This window comes from Eretmochelys imbricata, chromosome 14 (assembly GCF_965152235.1).
Source record: "Eretmochelys imbricata isolate rEreImb1 chromosome 14, rEreImb1.hap1, whole genome shotgun sequence".
Classification (NCBI taxonomy): Eukaryota; Metazoa; Chordata; order Testudines; family Cheloniidae; genus Eretmochelys; species Eretmochelys imbricata.
This window is the reverse complement of record NC_135585.1, coordinates 54,719,487-54,741,141: the sequence shown is the minus strand read 5'-3', so window position 1 is coordinate 54,741,141 and position 21,655 is coordinate 54,719,487. Positions and strand designations below refer to the sequence as shown.

General features: G+C 61.4%; 3 protein-coding genes across 5 annotated transcripts in view; 2 read left to right on the top strand and 1 right to left on the bottom strand.

Moving 5' to 3' along the window:
• The first annotated feature begins 446 nt into the window (after positions 1 to 446).
• On the top strand, positions 447 to 4,107 carry LOC144274230 (sperm acrosome membrane-associated protein 4-like). Its single transcript, XM_077832880.1, has 3 exons — positions 447 to 576; positions 2,574 to 2,687; positions 2,791 to 4,107. The coding sequence occupies exons 1-3, from the start codon at positions 525 to 527 to the stop codon at positions 2,997 to 2,999; spliced, it is 375 nt and encodes a 124-aa protein (XP_077689006.1). The 5' UTR covers positions 447 to 524; the 3' UTR covers positions 3,000 to 4,107.
• An 869-nt stretch (positions 4,108 to 4,976) lies between these two features.
• Positions 4,977 to 10,123, bottom strand: LY6G6F (lymphocyte antigen 6 family member G6F). 3 transcript variants are annotated; one of them, XM_077833324.1, is made up of 7 exons: positions 9,957 to 10,123; positions 8,728 to 9,027; positions 7,954 to 8,229; positions 7,427 to 7,580; positions 7,016 to 7,053; positions 6,759 to 6,818; positions 4,977 to 5,819 (listed from the first exon to the last, which is right to left on the bottom strand). In XM_077833324.1, exons 1-7 carry the CDS (start codon positions 10,102 to 10,104, stop codon positions 5,791 to 5,793), a joined length of 1,005 nt encoding a protein of 334 aa, XP_077689450.1. In that variant the 5' UTR covers positions 10,105 to 10,123; the 3' UTR covers positions 4,977 to 5,790. The 3 variants fall into 3 exon arrangements, with proteins under 3 accessions (XP_077689450.1, XP_077689451.1, XP_077689452.1); XM_077833325.1 differs by having other exon boundaries at positions 4,977 to 5,816; XM_077833326.1 differs by having other exon boundaries at positions 7,427 to 7,568.
• A 1,308-nt stretch (positions 10,124 to 11,431) lies between these two features.
• The window catches only part of ABHD16A (abhydrolase domain containing 16A, phospholipase), a 536,419-nt gene continuing 526,195 nt past the window's right edge, over positions 11,432 to 21,655 (top strand). Inside the window, exons 1-17 of the mRNA XM_077832813.1 lie at positions 11,432 to 11,585; positions 13,190 to 13,246; positions 13,674 to 13,740; positions 14,267 to 14,353; positions 14,529 to 14,614; positions 15,194 to 15,267; positions 15,426 to 15,530; positions 16,295 to 16,409; positions 16,699 to 16,800; positions 17,594 to 17,657; positions 18,359 to 18,408; positions 18,546 to 18,669; positions 18,871 to 18,975; positions 20,502 to 20,565; positions 21,152 to 21,208; positions 21,452 to 21,514; positions 21,604 to 21,655. Coding sequence (XP_077688939.1) covers positions 11,463 to 11,585; positions 13,190 to 13,246; positions 13,674 to 13,740; positions 14,267 to 14,353; positions 14,529 to 14,614; positions 15,194 to 15,267; positions 15,426 to 15,530; positions 16,295 to 16,409; positions 16,699 to 16,800; positions 17,594 to 17,657; positions 18,359 to 18,408; positions 18,546 to 18,669; positions 18,871 to 18,975; positions 20,502 to 20,565; positions 21,152 to 21,208; positions 21,452 to 21,514; positions 21,604 to 21,655 — 1,395 coding nt within the window. The 5' untranslated portion in view covers positions 11,432 to 11,462. The remainder of the gene's footprint in view (positions 11,586 to 13,189; positions 13,247 to 13,673; positions 13,741 to 14,266; positions 14,354 to 14,528; positions 14,615 to 15,193; positions 15,268 to 15,425; positions 15,531 to 16,294; positions 16,410 to 16,698; positions 16,801 to 17,593; positions 17,658 to 18,358; positions 18,409 to 18,545; positions 18,670 to 18,870; positions 18,976 to 20,501; positions 20,566 to 21,151; positions 21,209 to 21,451; positions 21,515 to 21,603) is intronic.

Sequence of the window (21,655 nt, the reverse complement as noted above, 5' to 3'; positions counted from 1 at the left end):
GGGTGTCTAGCTGGGTGTGTGGGTGTGTGTAGCTGGGGTGTAGCTAAGGCGTGTGTGTGTGTGTGTGTGTACCGGGGGGGTGTCTAGCTGGGTGTGTGAATGTGTAGCTGGGTTGTAGCTGGTGTGTGCGTATGTCTGTGTGTAGCTAGGGTGGTTTTCTGTGTGTAGCTGGGGTGTATCTGTGTAGCTGGGTGTGTGTAGTTGGCAGGTAGCTGGGGCGTGTGTGTGTCTGTCTGTAACTGGTGTGTGTGTAGCTGTGTTGTGTTTGTGTGTGTTTACACCTAGTCTCCCGGCATTCCCGACTCTCTCTGAGTCACTAAGCGTCTGCCTATATTTATACCCCTCTGCGATCATGTGTCCGGCCCCCCCTTTCCAGCTGTCCCTGGCACCATGCCCCTGTCACACCCACTCCATGTGTGTGTTTGTGCCAATGTATATATATAACGGCACAGCTCCCAACCGGAGTGCCTCCCCTCCAACTGCCCAGCCCGAGGACTGTCCGATCTTCCACCCCCACGACGACCATGGGCAAACTCCTTGTTCTGTGCCTGGCCGCCCTGAGCTTTGTCGGGATCGGTAAGCCCCCAGCCCTGCCCCACACGAATCCCCCCCAGCTCCCCCTCCTCCCCTCGGAAAATCTCCCCGTTCCCTGAGCCTTTGCCAGGTTCCCTTCGGAGCCCGGGGGGGGAAATGTGCCACTCAACAAACCAAACTGGGGGGGTGGGGGAAGAGCGGCTCTGAACAGTGCTGTTCAGAAGTGGGGGAGGCGCCCTTCCCCCCCCCTTTAGGCCTGGGGTTCAACTGCCTAAGTGCCCCACCAGCCATGGGGTTCAGAGGGGCTCGTGGGTTTTAGGGATTACACCCCTCCTCTCTCTGGCTGCAAATTGGCGAAGATTCACCCCACCTCTAACACCAATCTGGAGCTGGCGATAGCCCAGCCCCACAACCTTTCTGCTAGCCCCCAAGTCTGCCTACTTCCCAGCCCCCCGAGTCGGCAGATGGTCCCCCAAACTCGTGGCTTTTCTTGAGGTCCCAGGATGTAGCCAGAACCCCCCCCCCTCAACACACTCACATTTTCTGTGGGAAACTGCACCCCCTTATTTTTGATTACCCCCTAATTTCCCCCCAGGTCGTGCCCCGCCCAACAGACTCACCCGCGACCCTGATTTAACCTGCCTTTAAAAATTGTCTCCCCCGCCCGGATCTTGCACCCCAGTTTCTTCTTGGGGAGCTGGCCCTGAGAGAAGAGGGAGTTTAGTAGGATGGAGGGGGGCAGGCTGGGAGCCAGGACTCCTGGGTTCTCTCCCTGGCTCTGGCAGTGGGATGAGGTGTAGTGGTTAGACCAGGGAGAGGAGGGGGCTGGGAGCCAGGACTCCTGGGTTCTTTTCCAGCAGACAACTCCCTTTCTTCAACCTACAGTTTGGAAATAGGTCGGGGCGAGATTGTTTTCTTGCTTCCTCACCAGTCCAGGCGACGCACCAAGCTCGGCTCCTCGGACCAGCGCCAGCCCCAGCCCGGGTCGCCCATCCCTGCCATTTCCCATCCAAGTGGGCATCTGGGAGATTTCTTGCCCTCGGTCCAGGCTCAGGCAGGGCGCTGGCCAGAGGTGGGGGGGACCCAGAGCCCAGGGAGCAAGGGAATTTCTGTGCAGCGGATACACACCAGGGACACACACACACACACGCCTGACACACAGGGAAGGAATCTGGATTTGGTTTGGACTTGAGTCCAATTTTCCAGGCTGGGCTGTTTTTCCCGTGGTTTGAAATCTCGCTTGCCAAAATACACCCAGCTTTTCATGGGTGTGTTTTGTGTCCTTGTGTGTGTGCCTGGCTTTGTGTCGTGTGTTCTGCACTGGTTCTCTGTGGCGTGTCTCCATGGCTTTGTGGACGTGTTGTCGTGTTTGGCATGCCTGTGTTTGTGCCTCGTTTGTAGTTGTGTGCCTTTGTGTTTTGTTTTTCCTTGTGGGGTTTTGTGTGCCCATGTTTGTGTTGGGTGGGTGTGTCCTTCTTGGCGTGTTTTTGCGGGTGCCTTTATGGTTGGTTTACAGCTGTGTATTTTGTGTGTTTGTGTCATGTTTCGGATGGCTGTTGTGTGTACCTGTGTCGCTTCCAATGGTGTGTGTGTGCAGCATTGTGTTTGTAAGGCTATCCCTGTGTTTGTGTGGTGTGCAGCATTGTGCTTGGGTGTTGTCTGTGTCTATACAACTGTGTTATTGTGCATCTCAGTGTTTTTATATAACTCCTGTGTGTTGAGTGAAAATCATTGGGGTACCAAGGTCGGGATGCATGTGAATTCCAGAATCAAGCTGTTTTTAAAGGGGCAGGGCTAAATATAAAACTGTCATTATCTATCCCACTCCTGGCACCAATGCTAGTAAAACTGATCCCACTGCTTCCACCAATGCTACAGACACTGAGCCCATCTCTGCCGCCAATGCTATGGGATCCAATCCCGTTTCTGGCACTGATGCTACAGAATCCAATCCCATCCCGGCCACCAGTGCAGCCAGCTCTGCACCCTCCCCCAAAAGGAGATAGACTTGGTCTCACCCTCTCTCTCTCTGTTCCCAGGAGCGGCCCTGCAGTGCCTGAAATGCGACTTCACCATGTTTGACATCCCCTGCCACACCACCACTGTCACCTGCCAGGACGGGCAGCTCTGCGCTGTCATCCGGGGCCGTGCAGGTAACACCCCACCCTCCCCATTTCTCTCTGTCTCATGCCCTCATTTTCTCTCCCTCTCCATTTGTCTCTTTTTCATTTCCTCTTTCTCGCGCTCTCCCCGCAGCCGGCCGCAAGCTGATCATGAAGAAGAACTGCGTTGACAAGGTGAAATGCAACACCAACGACACCTCGACCTGGGCGGGCATCACCTACAGCACCTCCTACGAGTGCTGCGAGGGCGAATTCTGCAACTCGGCCGCGGGCGCCGGGGCCCAGCTCTCCCTGGTCGCAGGGCTGGCCATGCTGGGTGCCTGGCTCACCTGGGCCCTCTAATCCCTGCTCTGGAAGCCGGGAGGGAAGAGGAAATAATTTCTGTTGTGGGGCAAAAAAAATCCAGCCTGACATTGCCTTTAAATAGCCCCGCCCCTTTTCTTCTTAAAGGGGCACTTGTTAGCCAGAGGTGAGACCCAATCTTTGGCCTTTTCTTGGTTGTCTTAAATCATTATAACCTGGGGAGGAGGGGGACAGGCCCTCGGGGGTCTGTCCGGAGAAGGAAAATTTAGCCCCCTTTCTTTCGTGGTGGCCCCTGGAACTTTTTCACTCGTTCATTCTATTTCTTTTCTGTCAAGTCTCACTCTTGGTCTGATAAGCTACCCGTTGCTGCAGCCTCCAGCCCCGAAACCGGCCCCAGCTGGCGCACTGCCATTTTTGTGTAACCCACCCCAACAACAACAACAACAAATACCAGGCGAGCAGCTGAATTTCCCACCTGTCCCTGCCGGCTCCCGATGACACGGGACTGTCAATGAGGGAGCCGCGGCCTGCGGACAAATGCACTTTTCAGAATGGGGTGCTGCGGCCCCGGCCCCTGCTTTGAGCCCCCCCGCTACAGCTGACAATGCCCCATTGGTGGGAGAGGTGGGATCTGCAGGGGCTGCAGCCGGGGCCAGACGCCCTGGCTCCAGCTGTCCAGGCCCCTATATTCCTCCCTCTGCCTCCCCCCCCTCCCCAAACATCTGGCCCCCATTGTTGCAACTGGCCGCACCCCTAGTGCTCACTGGCACGACAGATATCTGATGTTCACTGCCTTCCGCGCTGGCCCCGCCCACGCCTGGCCCCACGTCTTCGCCCGGCTGCGGGGCTGGCGTCGGGGTAATGAACACCCGGAAGGAGCCTGGGGGGAGCGGGACGGGGAGGGGCTCTGCTCTTCGTCCCGACGCCCACGGAGGTTGGGCAAGGGCTAGAGGGGGCCGGGAGTGTTGACCCCACACAATGGCAAGGCAGCTCGGTGCTGCCCCCTGCTGGCGCGGGCAGGATCAGCGCCTCGGCTTTCTCTGCTCATGTTCTCCTGAAACGCGTCCAGAATAAATCCTGTCTCGGCTCCGAACGCCCGGCGGTTGTGACTTTGTTCCTCCTTCACTCCCGACCCACAGCCCCTGCTAGCCTGGCCCTGGGCTCCCCCCCCCAAGCCCCGCCAGTGCCCCTCACTCCCGACCCACAACCCCTGCTAGCCCGGCCCTGCCGGTGCCCCTCACTCCCGACCCACAGCCCCTGCTAGCCCGGCCCTGCCGGTGCCCCTCACTCCCGACCCACAGCCCCTGCTAGCCCGGCCCTGCCGGTGCCCCTCACTCCCGACCCACAGCCCCTGCTAGCCCGGCCCTGCCGGTGCCCCTCACTCCCGACCCACAGCCCCTGCTAGCCTGGCCCTGGGCTCCCCCCCCCAGCCCCGCCAGTGCCCCTCACTCCCGACCCACAGCCCCTGCTAGCCCGGCCCTGCCGGTGCCCCTCACTCCCGACCCACAGCCCCTGCTAGCCCAGCCCTGCCGGTGCCCCTCACTCCCGACCCACAGCCCTTGCTAGCCCAGCCTTGGGGTCCCCCCGCCCCCATCCTCAGCTCTCTGAAATGCCCCATGGGTCGGAGCTGGGTTCCTGTGGCTCGGGCCGTGACTCAGAGCTGTGCTGTTGTGTTGTTCACACTGGGCGCGTGAGTGAGGGGAGCAGAAATTCCCCATGCCACACACGGAGTTAGCGCCCGGAGCCGGGCGTGAGTGGACAGGCTGGGAGCTCGGCTGCAGGTGGGGCTGGGTTGCGGGGGGTGAGATTGTGGAGACGGGCGCGGAAATGCTGTGTGCGTCTGTACTGGTGAATCTGTGCGGTGTGTGCCTGTGAAATTGTGGACCTGGGCACGGTGAGGTTGTGTTGTGTGCGGTGTGTATTTGTTCTCCTGAAACGCGTCCAGAATAAATCCTGTCTCGGCTCTGATCGCCCGGCGGTTGTGACTTTGTTCCTCCCTCCCTCCCGACCCTCTGCCCCCTTGGGGAGCGTGTGGGGCAGGGCGCAGTGCAGTGGTGTGTGTGTGCGTGTGCACAGGGTGTGCGTGCGGGGCAGGGCACGGTGCGGTTGTGTTGTGTTGCCGCACCATGTTGTGTTGTGTGTGTGTGTGACTGGGCGTAGCTGTGTAAGTGTGCGTGTAATTGTGTTGTGTAGAGGTGGGTTTCTGTGTGGGTTTCGCTGCGCAGTTATAGGTGAGTGGGGCGTTGTTTTATTGTGTATATCTGCATTTCTCTGTGTGTGTGTGTGATTGATTGTGTTACTGTGTCTGGTTTTCTGTGTGTGCGTGCATGGTTGTGTGAGTCTGTGATTGTGTCTGAGTCTGTGCGTGCGGTTGTGGCTGGGGGGGTGCGTGTGGTTTTGGTAGGGAGCGTGCGTGGGTGGGTGTGCATTTGCGATTGTGTCTGGTTCGGGGTGTGCGGTTGTGGTTCGGGGTGTGCGGTTGTGGTTCGGGGTGTGCGATTGTGTGTTCTCTCTCTCAGTGTCCCCACTCTCAGCCCCACACTCCCGTCACAAACTCTGCTCTGTTCTCCTTTATTCCCAGCTCCAAACACCCCCCTACCCTCCCCCAGGCCCGATTTGTCACCGCAGCCCCCATGGGCGGAGAAGGCAGGGGGCCGGACGCCTGGGTTCCTCTTCCAGCTCTTCCCCTTGGAAAGCCCCTCGTGGCCTCGGGGAGCCCCCGACCCTGCCCTGCGGGGGGCACTGGGTATTGACGCGCAGCTTGGCCCCGCCCGGACCCCGACACAGGGCTCGAGGGGCGGCGGTCGCTCCACAGGGGCCGACGGAGCCGTCACAGCTGGGCAGAATCAGCACCCCCTGCTGGGATGACAGGAGCCCACAGTCACCCCTGAAACGGGGCTGGCGGGGGGGCGGGGAACGGGGCAGGGGCCTGTCCCCTCTAGGGGGCGCCGGCTCCCACCCGGCCCCAGGGCGGGGACTGGCTGGCTCAGGGGGGCGGGGAATGGGGCGGGGCCTGTCCCCTCTAGGGGGCGCCGGCTCCCATCCGGCCCCAGGGCGGGGACTGGCTGGCTCAGGGGGGCGGGGAATGGGGCGGGGCCTGTCCCCTCTAGGGGGCGCCGGCTCCCATCTGGCCCCAGGGCAGGAACTGGCTGGCTCGGGGGGCGGGGAATGGGGTGGGGCCTGTCCCCTCTAGGGGGCGCCGGCTCCCATCCAGCCCCAGGGAGGGGACTGGCTGGCTCAGGGGGGCGGGGAATGGGGCAGGGGCCTGTCCCCTCTAGGGGGCGCCGGTTCCCCTCCAGCCGCAGGGGGGGACTGGCTGGCTCAGGGGGGCGGGGAATGGGGCAGGGGCCTGTCCCCTCTAGGGGGCGCTGGCTCCCATCCAGCCCCAGGGAGGGGACTGGCTGGCTCAGGGGGGCGGGGAATGGGGCAGGGGCCTGTCCCCTCTAGTGGGTGCCGGTTCCCCTCCGGCCGCAGGGGGGGACTGGCTGGCTCAGGGGGGCGGGGAATGGGGCGGGGCCTGTCCCCTCTAGGGGGCGCCGGTTCCCCTCCAGCCGCAGGGGGGGACTGGCTGGCTCAGGGGGGCGGGGAATGGGGCGGGGCCTGTCCCCTCTAGGGGGCGCCGGTTCCCCTCCGGCCGCAGGGGGGGACTGGCTGGCTCAGGGGGGCGGGGAATGGGGCGGGGCCTGTCCCCTCTAGGGGGTGCCGGTTCCCCTCCGGCCGCAGGGGGGGACTGGCTGGCTCAGGGGGGCGGGGAATGGGGCAGGGGCCTGTCCCCTCTAGGGGGCGCCGGTTCCCCACCTGTGCATCCCAGCCCCACGTTCTCATACAGCTGCGCTGGAGATTTGGGACCGGGAGGATCTGGAATAAGAGACAGGAGAGAAACCGCATGAGAACCGATGGGAGCTCCCTAGGGGGGGAGAAATCCCTGCCCCCCAGGTCCCTGAGTGAAGGCACCGGACACAGCCCTGCCCCCCACCCCACAATAGAGCAGGGGTGAAGGCTGGCTGCTGCCCCTAACCCTAGCGGGCCCCCCAGATCTGCAGCGGGGCACCTACCTGGCTGGGTGTGAGTGGGAAGGTTGCCCAGGTGTGACCTGCAGAGAGAGAATTGGGGTACGAGTGAGCAGGGGGCGTCCCTTCTGAGCCTCAGCGATTGGACCCAGGTGTCCTGGCTCCCAGCCCCCCCCCCACTCTAACCACTGGACCCCACTCCTCCCCCAGAGCCCAGGAGAGAACCCAGGAGTCCTGGCTCCCAGCCCGCCCCCCCCGCTCTAACCACTGGACCCCACTCCTCTCCCAGAGCCCAGGAGAGAACCCAGGAGTCCTGGCTCCCAGCCCCCCCCCTCCGCTCTAACCACTGGACCCCACTCCTCTCCCAGAGCCCAGGAGAGAACCCAGGAGTCCTGGCTCCCAGCCCCCCTGCTCTAACCCACCAGACCCCACCCCCATCCCCCCACCGGTTCTTACCTCCGGTCCGGCCGCCCCCGCCTCCACAGCGCCGCCCCTGAGGCGAGGAGGAGGAGGAACTCCAGCGCTGCGCACCCGGCCAGGGGGATCAAGGCAGAGCTACAGGCGGGTCCCCTCACATTGGGGGCGGGGGGCTCCTTCACTGCTCCCATCGCTCGGGGAAAACACAAGGGGTGAGTGAGGAACAGAACCCAGTGGCCCTGGCTCCCAGGCCCAGCTCTCTAACCACGAGACCCCACTCCCCTCCCGGAGCTGGGGAGAGAACCCAGGAGTCCTGGCTCCTAGTGGCCCCCCTCCGCGCTCTAACCACTAGCCCTCACTCCCCTCCCAGAGCTGGGGAGAGAACCCAGGAGTCCTGGCTCCCAGCGCGCCCCCCCCCCCCGCGCTCTAACCACTAGCCCTCACTCCCCTCCCAGAGCTGGGGAGAGAACCCAGGAGTCCTGGTTCCCAGCACCCGCTCTAACCACTAGACCCCCTCTTCCACACTCCTTGCCCAGAGAACCCCGGCGTCCTGGCCCCGTCCGTACCGGTGAGGTTGAAGTTGACCCACGTGCCCTTCAGCTCACACCTGACCCGGCTTTTCTGCCTCCTGGCCCCCTTGTCGCTCCTCTTCCAGCAGGCCTGGAGCAGCGACGCCCGCGAGCCCGAGAAGACGCGGTGCCGGTCCTGCCCGTCGGCGTCCTGCACCCGCTGCCCGTCGACCCTCCATGTCACCGCCGGCAGCGCCTGCCGGTCCGCGATCGCGCAGGAGAACTGGTGGCAGGTCATGTTGGCGTGGCCGGCCGGCAGCACCGTGTGGGTCCCTGCAGGGGACAGGTGGGCAATGGGGAACGGGCCCTGGCCCCTCTAGGGGGCGCCAGCCCCAATCCGGCCCCAGGGAGGGCACTGGCTGGCTCAGGGGGGCAGGGAATGGGGCACGGGCCCTGGCCCCTCTAGGGGGCGCCAGCTCCCTCCCAGCCTCAGGGCGGGGACTGGCTGGCTCAGGGGGGCAGGGAATGGGGCACGGGCCCTGGCCCCTCTAGGGGGCGCCAGCTCCCTCCCAGCCTCAGGGCGGGGACTGGCTGGCTCAGGGGGGCAGGGAATGGGGCACGGGCCCTGCCCCCTCTAGGGGGCGCCAACCCCAATCTGGCCCCAGGGCGGGAACTGGCTGGCTCAGGGGGGCAGGGAATGGGGCACGGGGCCTGTCCCCTCTAGGGGGCGCCAACCCCAATCCGGCCCCAGGGCGGGGACTGGCTGGCTCAGGGGGGCAGGGAATGGGGCACGGGGCCTGTCCCCTCTAGGGGGCGCCGGTCGCGACCCACCTGTGACAACATTCAAGTGGTAGGTGCTGCGGGTGGTTCTTTGCACCGAACACCAGTAGGTCCCTGTGTCCCCGTCCTCGGCCCCCCGCAGGTACAGGGAGTGGTTGGGGAGCACGGAGAGCCGCTCCCAGGCCCCCGCCTCCTTCTTCAGGGCCTGAGTCGCCACGCCCCGGAATAACGGCACCGCCGGGGTGCCAGCAACACGGGCGTTGTAGGACCAGGTCAACTCTTCCGCGCCCGAGAAAGAGTCGCCCCGGCTGCAAGGGAGCTCCCGGTCCTGCCCCTTCTGGACGTAGGCATCTGCGGGAGAGGGGGACTCACAGGGGTTAGATTACCTGTCACTGAGATGCAGTCACCTCTGGGGTGGGGCGGCTGTTTATACAGGGACCCCTCACCCAGCACTAACATGCAGCCGCCTCTGGGGTGGGGCGGCTGTTTATACAGGGACCCCTCACCCGGCACTAACATGCAGCCGCCTCTGGGGTGGGGGGGCTGTTTATACAGGGACCCTTCACCCAGCACTAACATGCAGCCGCCTCTGGGGTGGGGCGGCTGTTTATACAGGGACCCCTCACCCAGCACTAACATGCAGCCGCCTCTGGGGTGGGGGGGCTGTGTATACAGGGACCCTTCACCCGGCACTAACATGCAGCCGCCTCTGGGGTGGGGCGGCTGTTTATACAGGGACCCGTCACCCGGCACTAACATGCAGCCGCCTCTGGGGTGGGGCGGCTGTTTATACAGGGACCCCTCACCCAGCACTAACATGCAGCCGCCTCTGGGGTGGGGCGGCTGTGTATACAGGGACCCTTCACCCGGCACTAACATGCAGTCACCTCTGGGGTGGGGGGGCTGTTTATACAGGGACCCTTCACCCAGCACTAACATGCAGCCGCCTCTGGGGTGGGGCCGCTGTTTATACAGGGACCCCTCACCCGGCACTAACATGCAGCCGCCTCTGGGGTGGGGCGGCTGTTTATACAGGGACCCCTCACCCGGCACTAACATGCAGCCGCCTCTGGGGTGGGGTGGCTGTTTATACAGGGACCCCTCACCCAGCACTAACATGCAGCCGCCTCTGGGGTGGGGCGGCTGTTTATACAGGGACCCCTCACCCGGCACTAACATGCAGCCGCCTCTGGGGTGGGGCGGCTGTTTATACAGGGACCCCTCACCCGGCACTAACATGCAGCTGCCTCTGGGGTGGACAATAAAAAGCAGGTTTTTACCTTCCTCTCTGGTGAATCGCAGCTGGAGAACGAGTAAGATCCAGGTGGGGGTCATGATGCCTCGAACGCCAAGGTCCTTCTGTGGGGCACCACCTGGGGGCTCTGTCTCCAAGACCAAGGAGGAAGGGACCGAAATAGAGCCGGACATAGCTGTCTCCGGAGTGACTTGGGGGTTTGGTGGCTGGCTTATCAGGGAGGCACAGCAGCAGCGGAGGAGAGGGAAGGGGGTGAGAGAGGCAGGGGAAGAGCACTGGTGTGATCCACCCCAGAGGTGGCTGCATCTCAGCACCGGGGGAGGGAATCCCTGTATAAACAGCTGCCCCACCCCAGAGACGGTCGCACGTCAGCACGGCAAAATGTCCACCGTGATCCTTCTTTGGAGCTAGAAAATTGGTGTGACTTCAATGTGGTGCCACCGAAATGGCTGCCACGTTCCGGAGATTTCCGCCTGGCGGCGCCAAGATGATCACCACATCCTGAACCCGAAGCTCTCGAGTGGGCATGAGCCCAACAGGGCATCATCAACATGGCCGCTGCATCCCAGAGAGGCCAACCTGGCTTAGCTCCAATATGGTGACACCAACATGGCCGCCCACATCCCCACCAAAGAGATGCCGAGCTGGCAGGAGCCCTGTAGTGGCCGACGCATCCCAGAAAAACTAACTTGGCGGAACCCCAAGATGGTGATACCAAGATGGCCGCCACATCCCAGAGACGCCATCTTGGCATAGCTCCAGTGTGGCGATACCAAGATGGCCGCCACATCCCAGAGATGCCATCTTGGCATAGCTCCAGTGTGGCGATACCAAGATGGCCGCCACATCCCAGAGACGCCATCTTGGCATAGCTCCAGTGTGGCGATACCAAGATGGCCGCCACATCCCAGAGATGCCATCTTGGCATAGCTCCAGTGTGGCGATACCAAGATGGCCGCCGCATCCCAGAGACGCCAAGTTGGCAGCTCCAGTGTAGCGATACCAAGATGGCCGCCGCATCCCCCTACTCAGAGCCGCCAAGTTGGCCTGAGACCGATACAGCCGCTCTAGAATGGCCTCCGTGTCCCCACCCCAGCGGCCAGTTGATGCCACCTCCAAAATGGCTGCCAGGCCCCCACCCAGTTGGCGTGACCCCCGCCCCACTATGCTGGCACCCAATGGCTGCCCAGTTGGCATTACTCCCAACATGGCCACCGCATCCCCACCCTGGAGGTGCCAGGCTGGTGCGACCCAGGCCGTAGTCGTGGCAACACCCCCTTTCGTCCCCCACCATAGGACTAAATTTGAGGCGGGGGAGGGGAGGGGGAAAATGGACGCCTGGCCCTTTAAGAGCAGGGTGTGGGGACGAAAAAACGGCGGTTTGGCCCTTTAAGAGCCGTCTCCCAAAGAGAAGGGGGAAGCGTTCTGAAATCCGCTGGCTAAGTCTGTCCACCCCGGGCTCCTGTAGGGATCCCGGAAGAGGCGCTCCTTTTCCCCTCCCACCCGGCCCCCGGCTTTGGTCCGGGCCAAGATGGCGAAGCTGCTGAGCTGTGTGTTGGGGCCGCGGCTCTACCGGGTCTATCGGGACCGGGGCCCGGCCAGGCCCTCTGGGGACGGGGACGAGGCAGCCGAGGGGGCCCAGGATGGTTCTTGGGTGAGTCCGCCTCCTCCCCCGCGGGAGGCAATGGTATCGCCCGGGCTCCCGTTATCCCTATGGGGACTTGGGCAAGACTATGGCAGGGAAGAGGGGCAGCTCCCCATTGCCCATTATGTAATCTTCTGAGCCCCAGGACCTTGATACCCCTCTGGTCGATACCATAATGGAACATGAGAGGGGGTTGGTCTTCTGGGCTGCTCCTCGTTATCCGGTATGGGATCCCCAGGGGAATGATACCCCTACCTTGGGAGAGACCATTGTAGCAAATGGAGGGGGGTGAGCTGAACCCCTTTCCTTTTCCATGATCCAATATGGTATTGATCGGCACCACCTTTTGGGGGAGACCATTGTAGGAAATTGGGGGGGTCACAAAGAGTTGGACCTCCCCCCGTTATCCAATGGTATCGTCCAAGCCCCATGGCTATTGGTACTGCCTTGGAGAAACCATTGTAGGACGGGGGTGCGACTCTCTTGCACCTGATATATGGTAGCTCCTAGCCTTTGAGATAATGATGCTCTCACTCGCTCAGGAGAGACCACTCAGTATGAAGGTGGCAGGGGACATGGGTGTACATGGTCTCTCGTAGGCTCTAGTGCACTGATATCCCAATGGGTCAGTCCACTGTGTGCGGTCCTTGAAGAAATCCAGTTCCCCCCATTATCCAGCATGATCTCTTCCATGCCTTAGGGTATGAATATCCACCTGAGACAGACTATTGTAGGAAATGGGGGGAGGAGAGGACCAAGGGGGCATCTTACCATATCAGATAGTGGAAAGGGGGATCTCCCAGCCCCCCAGACATTAATATCCCCCAAACCTTGGTTCCCAGTCTCACCCTGTTGCCATGACGCCATCCCCCAGAGGCGCCAGGTTGGCGTGACTCCTGTGTGTGGCACGGCCAAAATGGCCGCCATGACGCCATCCCCCCAGAGGCGCCAGGTTGGCGTGACTCCTGTGTGTGGCATGGCCGCCATGACGCCATCCCCCAGAGGTGCCGTTTTGGTGTGACTCCCGTGCGATGTGAACAAAATGGCTGCTATGGCCCCATCCCTGAGGTGCCAAGTTGGCCTGAGTGCAAAATGGCGTCACCAAAATGGCTGCTTCATGTCCACCGCAGAGGCACGAGGTTGGCCCAGTTCCAGGGTGGCATCACCAAAATGGCTGACACCCCCCTCCCTCCAACCTCCGCAGTGCCAGGTTGGCGTTACTCTAAAACGGCAGCTGCTTTCCCCTCCGTGAGCCGTCATGTTGGCATGTCTCCAGTATGGCCGCCGTCTTGTCACACAGGAGGTATTGGGTTGGCATGACCCCCCATGTGAGCTCAGCAAAATGGCCGCCTGGTCCTTCGATGTGTGGTCCAGGTTGGCATGGTATCTCTGTCTCTCTCGCCGCCATGGGCCCCACGTTGATTCCAGCTCTATGATGCCTGCCCCCTCTCCCTCCCAACTCATAACACCCTGTTGGCTCCTTGGTGGCAGGATGGGGATCTGTCTGGGTTTGCCTCCATCTAACTTGGAGGCTTAACTCCCAGAGTTTTCCACACCCTGCTGGTCACGTGAACCCCCAGGGGCTCAAAATGACGTGGGGTCTCTCCCGCCAGGAGTCGTACTACCAGCCGCGGACGCTGGAGAAACATGCTGACAGCATCCTGGCCTTGGTGAGTCCCCCTGCACCTTCGGGGCTGGGTCATTCAGTGGAACAAAGGCGTCCTGGCTCCCAGCCCCTGCTGTAACCACTAGACCCCACTGCCCAGCTCCTCTCACCCCTCCATAACCTGCCCCAGAGGGAAGCAATGACTCACTCCGTGCAGTGAAAACATGTTTGTCTCTAATCCTGTCCCAGGGGCCCTGGCTCGGTTAGATACTCCAGCCCTGTGGCAGCCTGCAATCCCCGCCTTGCAGTGAACCCCAGACCCCGCTCCCTACAACAACTGGGATAGAACCCAGGAGTCCTGGCTCCCAACCCGCCCTGCTCTAACCACTACACCCCACACACCTTCCAGAGCCAGGATAGAACCCAGGCCTCCTGGGGGTGGGTTTTGTTGGCTGTATCATCCTACTGACCCTCTCTTCTGTTCCTTGCAGGCGTCGGTTCTCTGGTCTATTTCCTATTACACTTCTCCCCTGGCTATGTTCTATTTGTACCGAAAAGGTAGGGGGTGCTGCGTTGCCCTGTCAGCAGGGGGCGCTCTCCCCGGTGGTCAGGGCTGGCCCCAGGGCAGTGCTAGGGGGAGCTGCGCTGCCGGGAGCGGGACTGGGGGGGTCAGCAGAGGGCGCTCTCCTCTGGCCCTTGCTCAATTCCCAATTCTGCCTGCCTTAAATGTCCCGCCCTGCAGCTATCTTCATAGCTGCGATTTCCCCTTCACTTCCTGTCCCAAAATGTAATGGTGTCATTGGGCTACTGCCAGACCCTGCCCCATAGCTGGCTGCATCTCATGCCAAGTGAGCCATCTCAGTGCAGCGTTACATGCGGCTGTTCCCCAGCTGCCCCCCCCCCCAGAGGTGGTTGCATCTCAGTGCTGGGCGAGCGGTCCCTGTGCAGCATTATGTGCAGCTGTTCCCCAGCTGCCCCACCCCAGAGGTGGCTGCATCACTCCAGGTTGACCCCTCCCTGGGGGCGCAGCTTGGGTGCCTGCTGAACCCTGGCTAATGGACACCTGCCTCTCAACCCCCCGCAGGATACCTGACCATGTCGAAGGTGGTTCCTTTCTCGCACTACGCTGGGACCATGCTGCTCCTTTTGGCTGGGGTTGCCTGCCTGAGAGGTGAGGAGTAGGGGTGGGGGTTAGAGTGGGGGAGCTGGGAGCCAGGACTCCTGGGTTCTCTCCCTGCTCTGAGAGGGGAGTGGGGGCTAGTGGTTAGGGCTGGGGGAGGGAGCCAGGACTCCTGGGTTCTCTCTCTGGTATGCCAGACGTCTTTAACTCCGAGTCTCTGTCGCAGGCATTGGGCGCTGGACCAACCCCCAGTACATCCAGTTCATCACCATCCTGGAAGATAGCCACCGCATCGGCACCCCAGAAATCAAGGTGAAGGGGGTGGGGGGGGACCCCGACCACTCCCTATGACAGGGGGGCAACAATGCAGCCCTCCTCCGAGGGGGCTGTCTCCCATGATCCTCCGTGGCTCAATCCCACCCAGCTTCCAGGACGCCCTGCAGTCCCCTCCTGGCAACCCTTCCCCCATGATGCTTTTCTGCCTCCGCTTCCCCCCATAGTCTCCCAGAATGCTCAGGGGCCAGCCCTGCCTGTATCTCCCATGATGGCCGTCCCACCCACCTCCCCTGGTGCCATTTCCAGTCTCCCATGGTGCCCGTGGCTTCCCCTGGTGCCACCCCATTTCCCAGGATCCCTGACGGGCCCGGCCCCTCCGTGCTGCACCTCCCATGGGGCTCGGTTCCCCGCGTGGCCTCCCTCTCCACGCTGGGGTTGAGCTCACCTGCCATAGCAGCCCCCGGCCAGCAGGGGGTGCCGACATGCTGCTCACTCTGCCTTGGGGAGTGGGGGGCTAGATGGAATGACCCATTCCAGCCGGGGACAGGGGGGAGCCTCGGCACACCCCGCGGTCACTCTGACCCTCATTCCTTTCTCTCTCTCTCCCTGCTGCAGAAGAAACTCGCCAGCTACAACTTCGACTTCAGGAGCTGGCCCGTGGACTTCCGCTGGGACGAGGCCTCTAGCCGGTGGGTGAGGGGGGAGAACCCAAGAGTCCCGGCTCCCATTCCCCTTCCCCCCCCCCCCAACCACGAGCCCCCACTCCCCTCCCCGAGCCAGGTAGAGAACCCAGGAGTCCTGGCTCCCAGCCCCCGCAGCTGTAAGACCCTTGTTTGCTGCCCCGCAGGTCGGACTCCCGGGGCATCTCGCTGCTGCGGCCGGAGCCCAAACACCGGAGCGTGGCCAACGGCTTCCTCCATGCCATCAAGAAGCTGCCCTGCCAGATCGCCAGGTAGGCTCCGCCCCCTGGCACCCGGGGGAGGGGCTTAGCAGGATCCTGGGTTCCCGTTGGCTGGAAGGAGGGGAGCAGAGTGCTTGGAGGGGTTCCTGGAAGCTGGGGAGACCCAAGGCATTTATGGGAGTCGTGGGGTCAACACCAGGGCATCATGGGAGATGATGAGGGGGGAGAGGACTCCTTGATGCTGGTGGGGTGGAGCGGGGCGGGAACTGGAACATTGGGAGCGCCTCCTGGATGCTGATTGGTCAGTCGGTGGAGGGGGAGCTGGCTTTGGAATGTTGATGGAGGGGTCCTGTCTGCTGATTGGCCGCGGGGCTGAGCGGGCCCCGGTGGTTCTGGAATGCTGAGCGGGAAGGATGCTGATTGGCTGAGGGCTGGTGAGCGGGACTTGGAATTCTGGGAGGGGATCCTGGCTGCCGATTGGCTGGCGGTGCAGCTCAGTGGCTTCTGGTTGCCCCCCCTTCAACTGGCTTTGGGATGTTGAGGGAGGGGGCGGAATCCTGCCTTCTGATTGGCTGGAGTGCCCCTTGCTGCTTATTGGCTGTGGGTAAGTGGGACACGGGACTTTCAGGCCATTGGATCTGTGGATCCCGGATGCTGATTGGCTGGGGAGGGAGTGTGATATTCATCCCTGACCATAAATGGATCTTCTTGGGGGGCGGGGGAGGCAGATCTCACCGGGGTAGGGGGGATTCCCTTCTGAGGGAGGGGCTGGGGCATGGCTTCGCCCCCACCTCCCGCCTCCCTCTGCCCCCCAGCTACATGGTGGCGCACACATTCGGGCGGAGGATGCTGTATCCCGGCTCCGTCTACCTGCTGCAGAAAGCCGTCATGCCCATGCTCCTGCAGGGCCAGGCCCGCCTGGTGGAGGAGGTGAGTCCAGGAGGCACGGGGTGCAGCCAGGGAGAGAACCCAGGAGTCCTGGCTCCCAGCCCCTCCCCCGCTCCCCTCCCAGAGCCGGGGAGAGAACCCAGGAATCCTGGCTCCGAGCCCTGCCCCAGCTCTAACCCACTAGCCCCCGCTCCCCTCCCAGAGCCAGGGAGAGAACCCGGGAGTCCTGGCTCCCAGCCCTGCTCCACTCCCCTCCCAGAGCCAGGGAGAGAACCCAGGAGTCCTGACTTTCTGGTTTAACCCCGCTCCACTCTGTCCCCCGGCGGCCCAGTACAACGGGAAACGAGCCAAGCTGTTAGCCTGCGATGGCAACGAGATTGACACGATGTTCATGGACCGTCGGGAAAGCTCCGAGCCCCACGGCAAGAAACTGGTGAGCGTTTCTCTGCTCGGCGGAGGGGGCTCGGTGCAGCCGGGATCCCGCGCCCACGAGCCTGGCATGTGGGTCGCGCCTACGGGGTGGGGGATCTGGATCCGGAAAGCAGGGACTCGGGCGGGGGGGGCAAATCCACGGCGCGGGCGCTCCCCATGGTGAAGGGGCGAACCCCGTCCTGGGAGCAGGGCGCATCGAGCAGGAGGTGGGGCAGCACCGGGGAGACGGCTGGCGGGAGAAAGTGCCAGTAACTCCTAGCAAAAAGAGCCCTGGCCAGGGCGATCGGGGGCCTCTCTCTCGGTGTAACGCTTTCCTGTCTCCCAGCCGACCGTCTCCATAGCAGCTCCATTCCCAGTGCCGCCTCCCTAGTGCGTAAGGGGCAGGCGGAGCCCAGCTGGGGTCCAAATTTGGCCAGGCTGAGCCCAAGGGAGGGGCCCGTCTTCACGCTGCACTCGTAATTCCCCCTGCTGGGGGGGCTCCGCCAACCAGCCGGGGGGGGACAACTTGAGAACAGTCGCCCAGCCAGTGACCGGACGCCCTGCACTGGCCTGAAATGGACCTGCAGCTGTGGGGGAGTTTAATACCTAGGGACGACTTCCTCACCACCCCAATGCAGCTGCCTCTGGGGCGGGGCGGCTGGGGAGCAGCCGCCCCACGATGCTGCAGCAATTCAGGGTGGGTCCTGGGGCGGGGGGATCCTGGATCTGATTTTAGGGAGGCCGCATGGACGTGCCCAAGTTGGGGTTCAGGCAGGACCCTCATTGTCCCCTCTGTCCCCCCCCATCCCCCGCAGGTGATCTGCTGCGAAGGCAACGCTGGATTCTATGAGGTCGGCTGCCTGCCCACCCCCCTGGATGGTACGATCCGGCATCACTGGTGATCCCCCCCCCCCGCTTTCCACTTTGGTAGAATCCGATCCCTTTGGCAGGAGTGGGGCACAGCTCTGCTTGGACCAGTTCACTTCTATGCATGGGGCGGGGGGGTCATTGCTTTTGGACCAATCTACCTGCTCTGGATGGGGGTGGAGGTGGGGGGGGAGGGGTGTCTCCCTTTGGATTAGTCCATTCCTCTGCTTTGGGATAGGGGGTTGGGGTGGAGGGCCTTTAGACCTATCCAGTTTTTTGGATGTGGGGGGACAGGTTAGGACAGCCCCATTTGGGCCAATCCACTTTCCCTTGGCATGGTCCTGGTTAGACTAACCCATATCACTGTGCAGAATGGGGGTGCAGGAATCGGGTAACCTTTCTTTGGACCAGTCCATTTCTCTGCATGGGATGGGGTTCATTGGGAAGGATCCATTTCTATTCAGGGAGAGGGGTTGGGGCCGCCACCCTTCCATCTGCCCAAGGGCACTCCAGTTTGGGGGGGGCAAAGGTTTTCCTAAACTCCAGGATATCAGGGGGTGAGTTGTGCTCCCCCCCCATACTCAGCAGTGGAACTACCCATCAGCTCCCCACACATTGTTGCAACTGATGATCTCTCTGGCATCCATCCGGTTGGTTCTGTTCATGCTGCGCTTGGCCCCATGTTAACCCCCCTCCCTGTTTCTCCCTCCCAGCCGGCTACTCGGTGCTCGGATGGAACCACCCCGGCTTCGCTGGCAGCACGGTGAGTCCAAGGGTCCCCGGGGTGGGATAGAATCCAGGAGTCCTGGCTCCCAGCCTCGCCCTAGGCACACTCCCCTCCCACAGCTGGGGAGAGAACCCAGGCGTCTGGGCTCCCAACCCCGCCGCTCTCCCCCGCAGGGCGTCCCCCTGCCGCAGAACGAGGCCAACGCCATGGACGTGGTGTTGCAATACGCCATCCACCGGCTGGGCTTCCTGCCCGAGGACATCGTGGTGTACGCCTGGTCCATCGGGGGCTTCACAGGTACTGGGGGGAGTCGGGGAGAGGGGGGGTAGGAACTATGGGGCTAGGTTGGGGGGAGGGACCATATATGCAGGGAGGGTTGGAAGGGGGAGACAGATCCAAGCCCTGCCCTAGGCAGGTGTCTATGGTTGAGCGTATGGGGGGCAGGGGGGCTGATCTACCCCCCCCGCTGCTGACACGCTGCTGCCCTCTCTCCTGCAGCCACGTGGGCGGCCATGTCGTACCCAGACATCAGCGCCCTGGTGCTGGACGCCTCCTTCGACGACCTGATCCCCCTGGCGCTCAAGGTCATGCCGGAGAGCTGCAGTAAGCGACACCCCCTTTCCCTTCTGCTCCCATGGTTCAGCCCTTTTCCCCTCCCACCCCCTTTCCCTTCTGCCCCCCGTGCTTCAGCCCATTCCCCTCCATGCCGCCCACATGGTTTGGCCCTTTTCCCTCACCCACCCCTTTCCCCTCTGCCCGTGTGGTTTGGCCCCTTGCCTCAGACACATGGACGAGCCTGAGAACCCACCGGCCTATCCCATCTCACAGCTCCCCCACTTTCCACCCCCCTAGCAGGTCATGTGACCCCCCACCCAGCCACTCAGAATTCCCCCCGAGCCCTGATATTCTGGAGCATCCCATGTGGTGCGGCCGTCGGGGTGGACAAACCCAGTTGGCTGCGGAAGAGGAGGAAGCTTCCATTATCAGGTGGTAGGCGGGGGTTAGCTGCTTCTCCCCGGTGAGAGGTTCCATTAGCCATTTGTGCGGGGGATTAATATCCTCCCTTTGCGGAAAATGGGTCATTCCACTGTTAACACAACCGTCCCTGTTACAACCAATGTTGTATCCTGCACCTGCAGTGATGCATGGACCTGGCTGTGTTGCCAGAGATCAGATCAGCAGCTCCCAGCGTCTGGCTACAGTTATCGCTCATTAGCGACGAGCCGCTTTCAACTTAACGATCGTTGTTCACAGTCTAGATGCAACATACAGTCACTGTTGCAAGTGATGTTCTGTATTGCACCTGCTTGGTGGCACAGCAGCCGCAATGTGGGGCTAGATTACTCTGATATCCAGGTAGCGTGGCCTAGTGGATAGAGTGTTGCACTCTGGGACCTGAGTTTTATTTCCAGCTCTCCCTGGCCTGCTTGGTGACGTCACCATTCTGTAACTCAGTCTCCCTATCTGTAAAATGGAGATGATGGGACTGACCTCCTTCACAAAGCTCTTCGAGATCCTGGAAATGCGCAGTGTAAGACCTCCTGGTCTGTATCACGCTGCAGCAAGTTAACGAGCGCTGGTACAGTATCACTGTTGCAACTGATGTTCTATATGGCACCTGTTTAGAGGCAGATCAGTGCCACAGACGGCTAGATTGATCTGATCTCTTACTCTTTGGAACCTGTTTATTGCTGTTGCAGCTCATGTTTGGTACCCCACCACAGCTCCTTAGGTCCCTCTGAGCTCTCTCTTCACACCTTGGAAACTGAGGCAGAAGAGACTATTGTGGTTATCTGGTCTGGCCTCCTGCGTAATCCAGCCTGGAGAACACTGCTGAATTAATTCCTAGTTGAAATTTTAGGGGGAAAGGTCTTGGCTGAATCTAGCTTTAAAAAAAAAATAAAATAAAAATAAAAACACTGTTGCAACTAATGTTCTACATGGCACCTGTTTGGAAGCAGAGCCTGGGCATCGCTGGCTAGGTAGCTTCAATGCTGCTTGTTCCTTAGAAACCTATTTATTAATCATTGTGTTGACGAAACACCCCTGGGTGTTTGTGGCTAGGGAATACTCGATTCTCAACTATTTTGTTTTTGAGTTCTAATTCCTCTGAAACCTGCATGTCCTAGGAGGGCTGGTCACCAGGACAGTGAGGCAATATCTGAACTTAAACAACGGCGAGCAGCTTTGCAGGTAAAGAGGGGAACTGAGGCGCGGACGGCTGGGGGAAGTTGAGACCTGACAAGTGTCTGCTTCACAGGGTGGCGCTCTGCAGGTGTTTGGCTCATAAGAACCCAGCCCCGGGCAATGGGGTGTGGTTGTGAACATCCATCTGAAGCCCGATCTCTGTGCCCAGCCCTGCTAAACTCTGGGCCTTACTGATAACCTGTGGAACTGCCTGCCACATTATTTCATGCATATGAGTGGCTAAATCCTTTCTTCCCCTAATCCCGCCAAACTCGTATCCTGTGGCAGCTGGCTCCATAGCCCAGTGAAAACCAATAGTGAAGCCTCTTCCTGAATCCTGGCCTGTGGTATCAAGTGGCAGGTTGATCAGGACAGTATCATGGGGCGGGGAGTTCTGCAGGTTAACGGTATCCCTTGAACCTATCCACGATCTTGGCCCTCTGGACTATCCCTTGGGACTACTTGCCACTGGTGAAGTCTCTCACCTTGGATGCGGGGGGTGAGGGGTGTTAATTCACCATCTCCTCCGCACCATGCCACCCGGACATGCGGCCTTGCTTAGCAGTTTATTTCTCTTCCTTTGGCTCCCAAGATACCAGGGGCCCGTGTTGCTGGTTAGAAGAACAAAGGATGAAATTATCACAACCACGTGAGTAAAAGTCAGGAAGGGACGTGGGGTCTAGTGGTTAGAGCGGGAGGAGAAGGAGGCGGGAGCCAGGTCTCCTGGGTTCCATCCCTGGCTGAGGGAGGGAAGTGGGGTCTAATGGGTTTCTGGGAGTGGATTCTGGAGTTCTAGTGTGCCATATAAAGAATGCAGAGAACTGTCAAACTCATGTCAGTGAAGAGTCTGGAAAATACCCTTAACTCTGCCCCCTGTTTGGTGTGCCTTTAGGGTCCCGGAAGATATCATGTCGAACAGGGGGAATGACCTGCTGCTGAAACTCCTCCAGCACCGGTGAGTTGGGGGAGCCCAGGGAGCTGGGGGTTGGGAGTGAGGGGCACCGGCAGAACGCTGCATGTCTAACCCTCCTCCCCCCGTTCCAGGTACCCCAAGGTGATGGCTGAGGAGGGGGCACGAGTCGTTCGGGAATGGCTA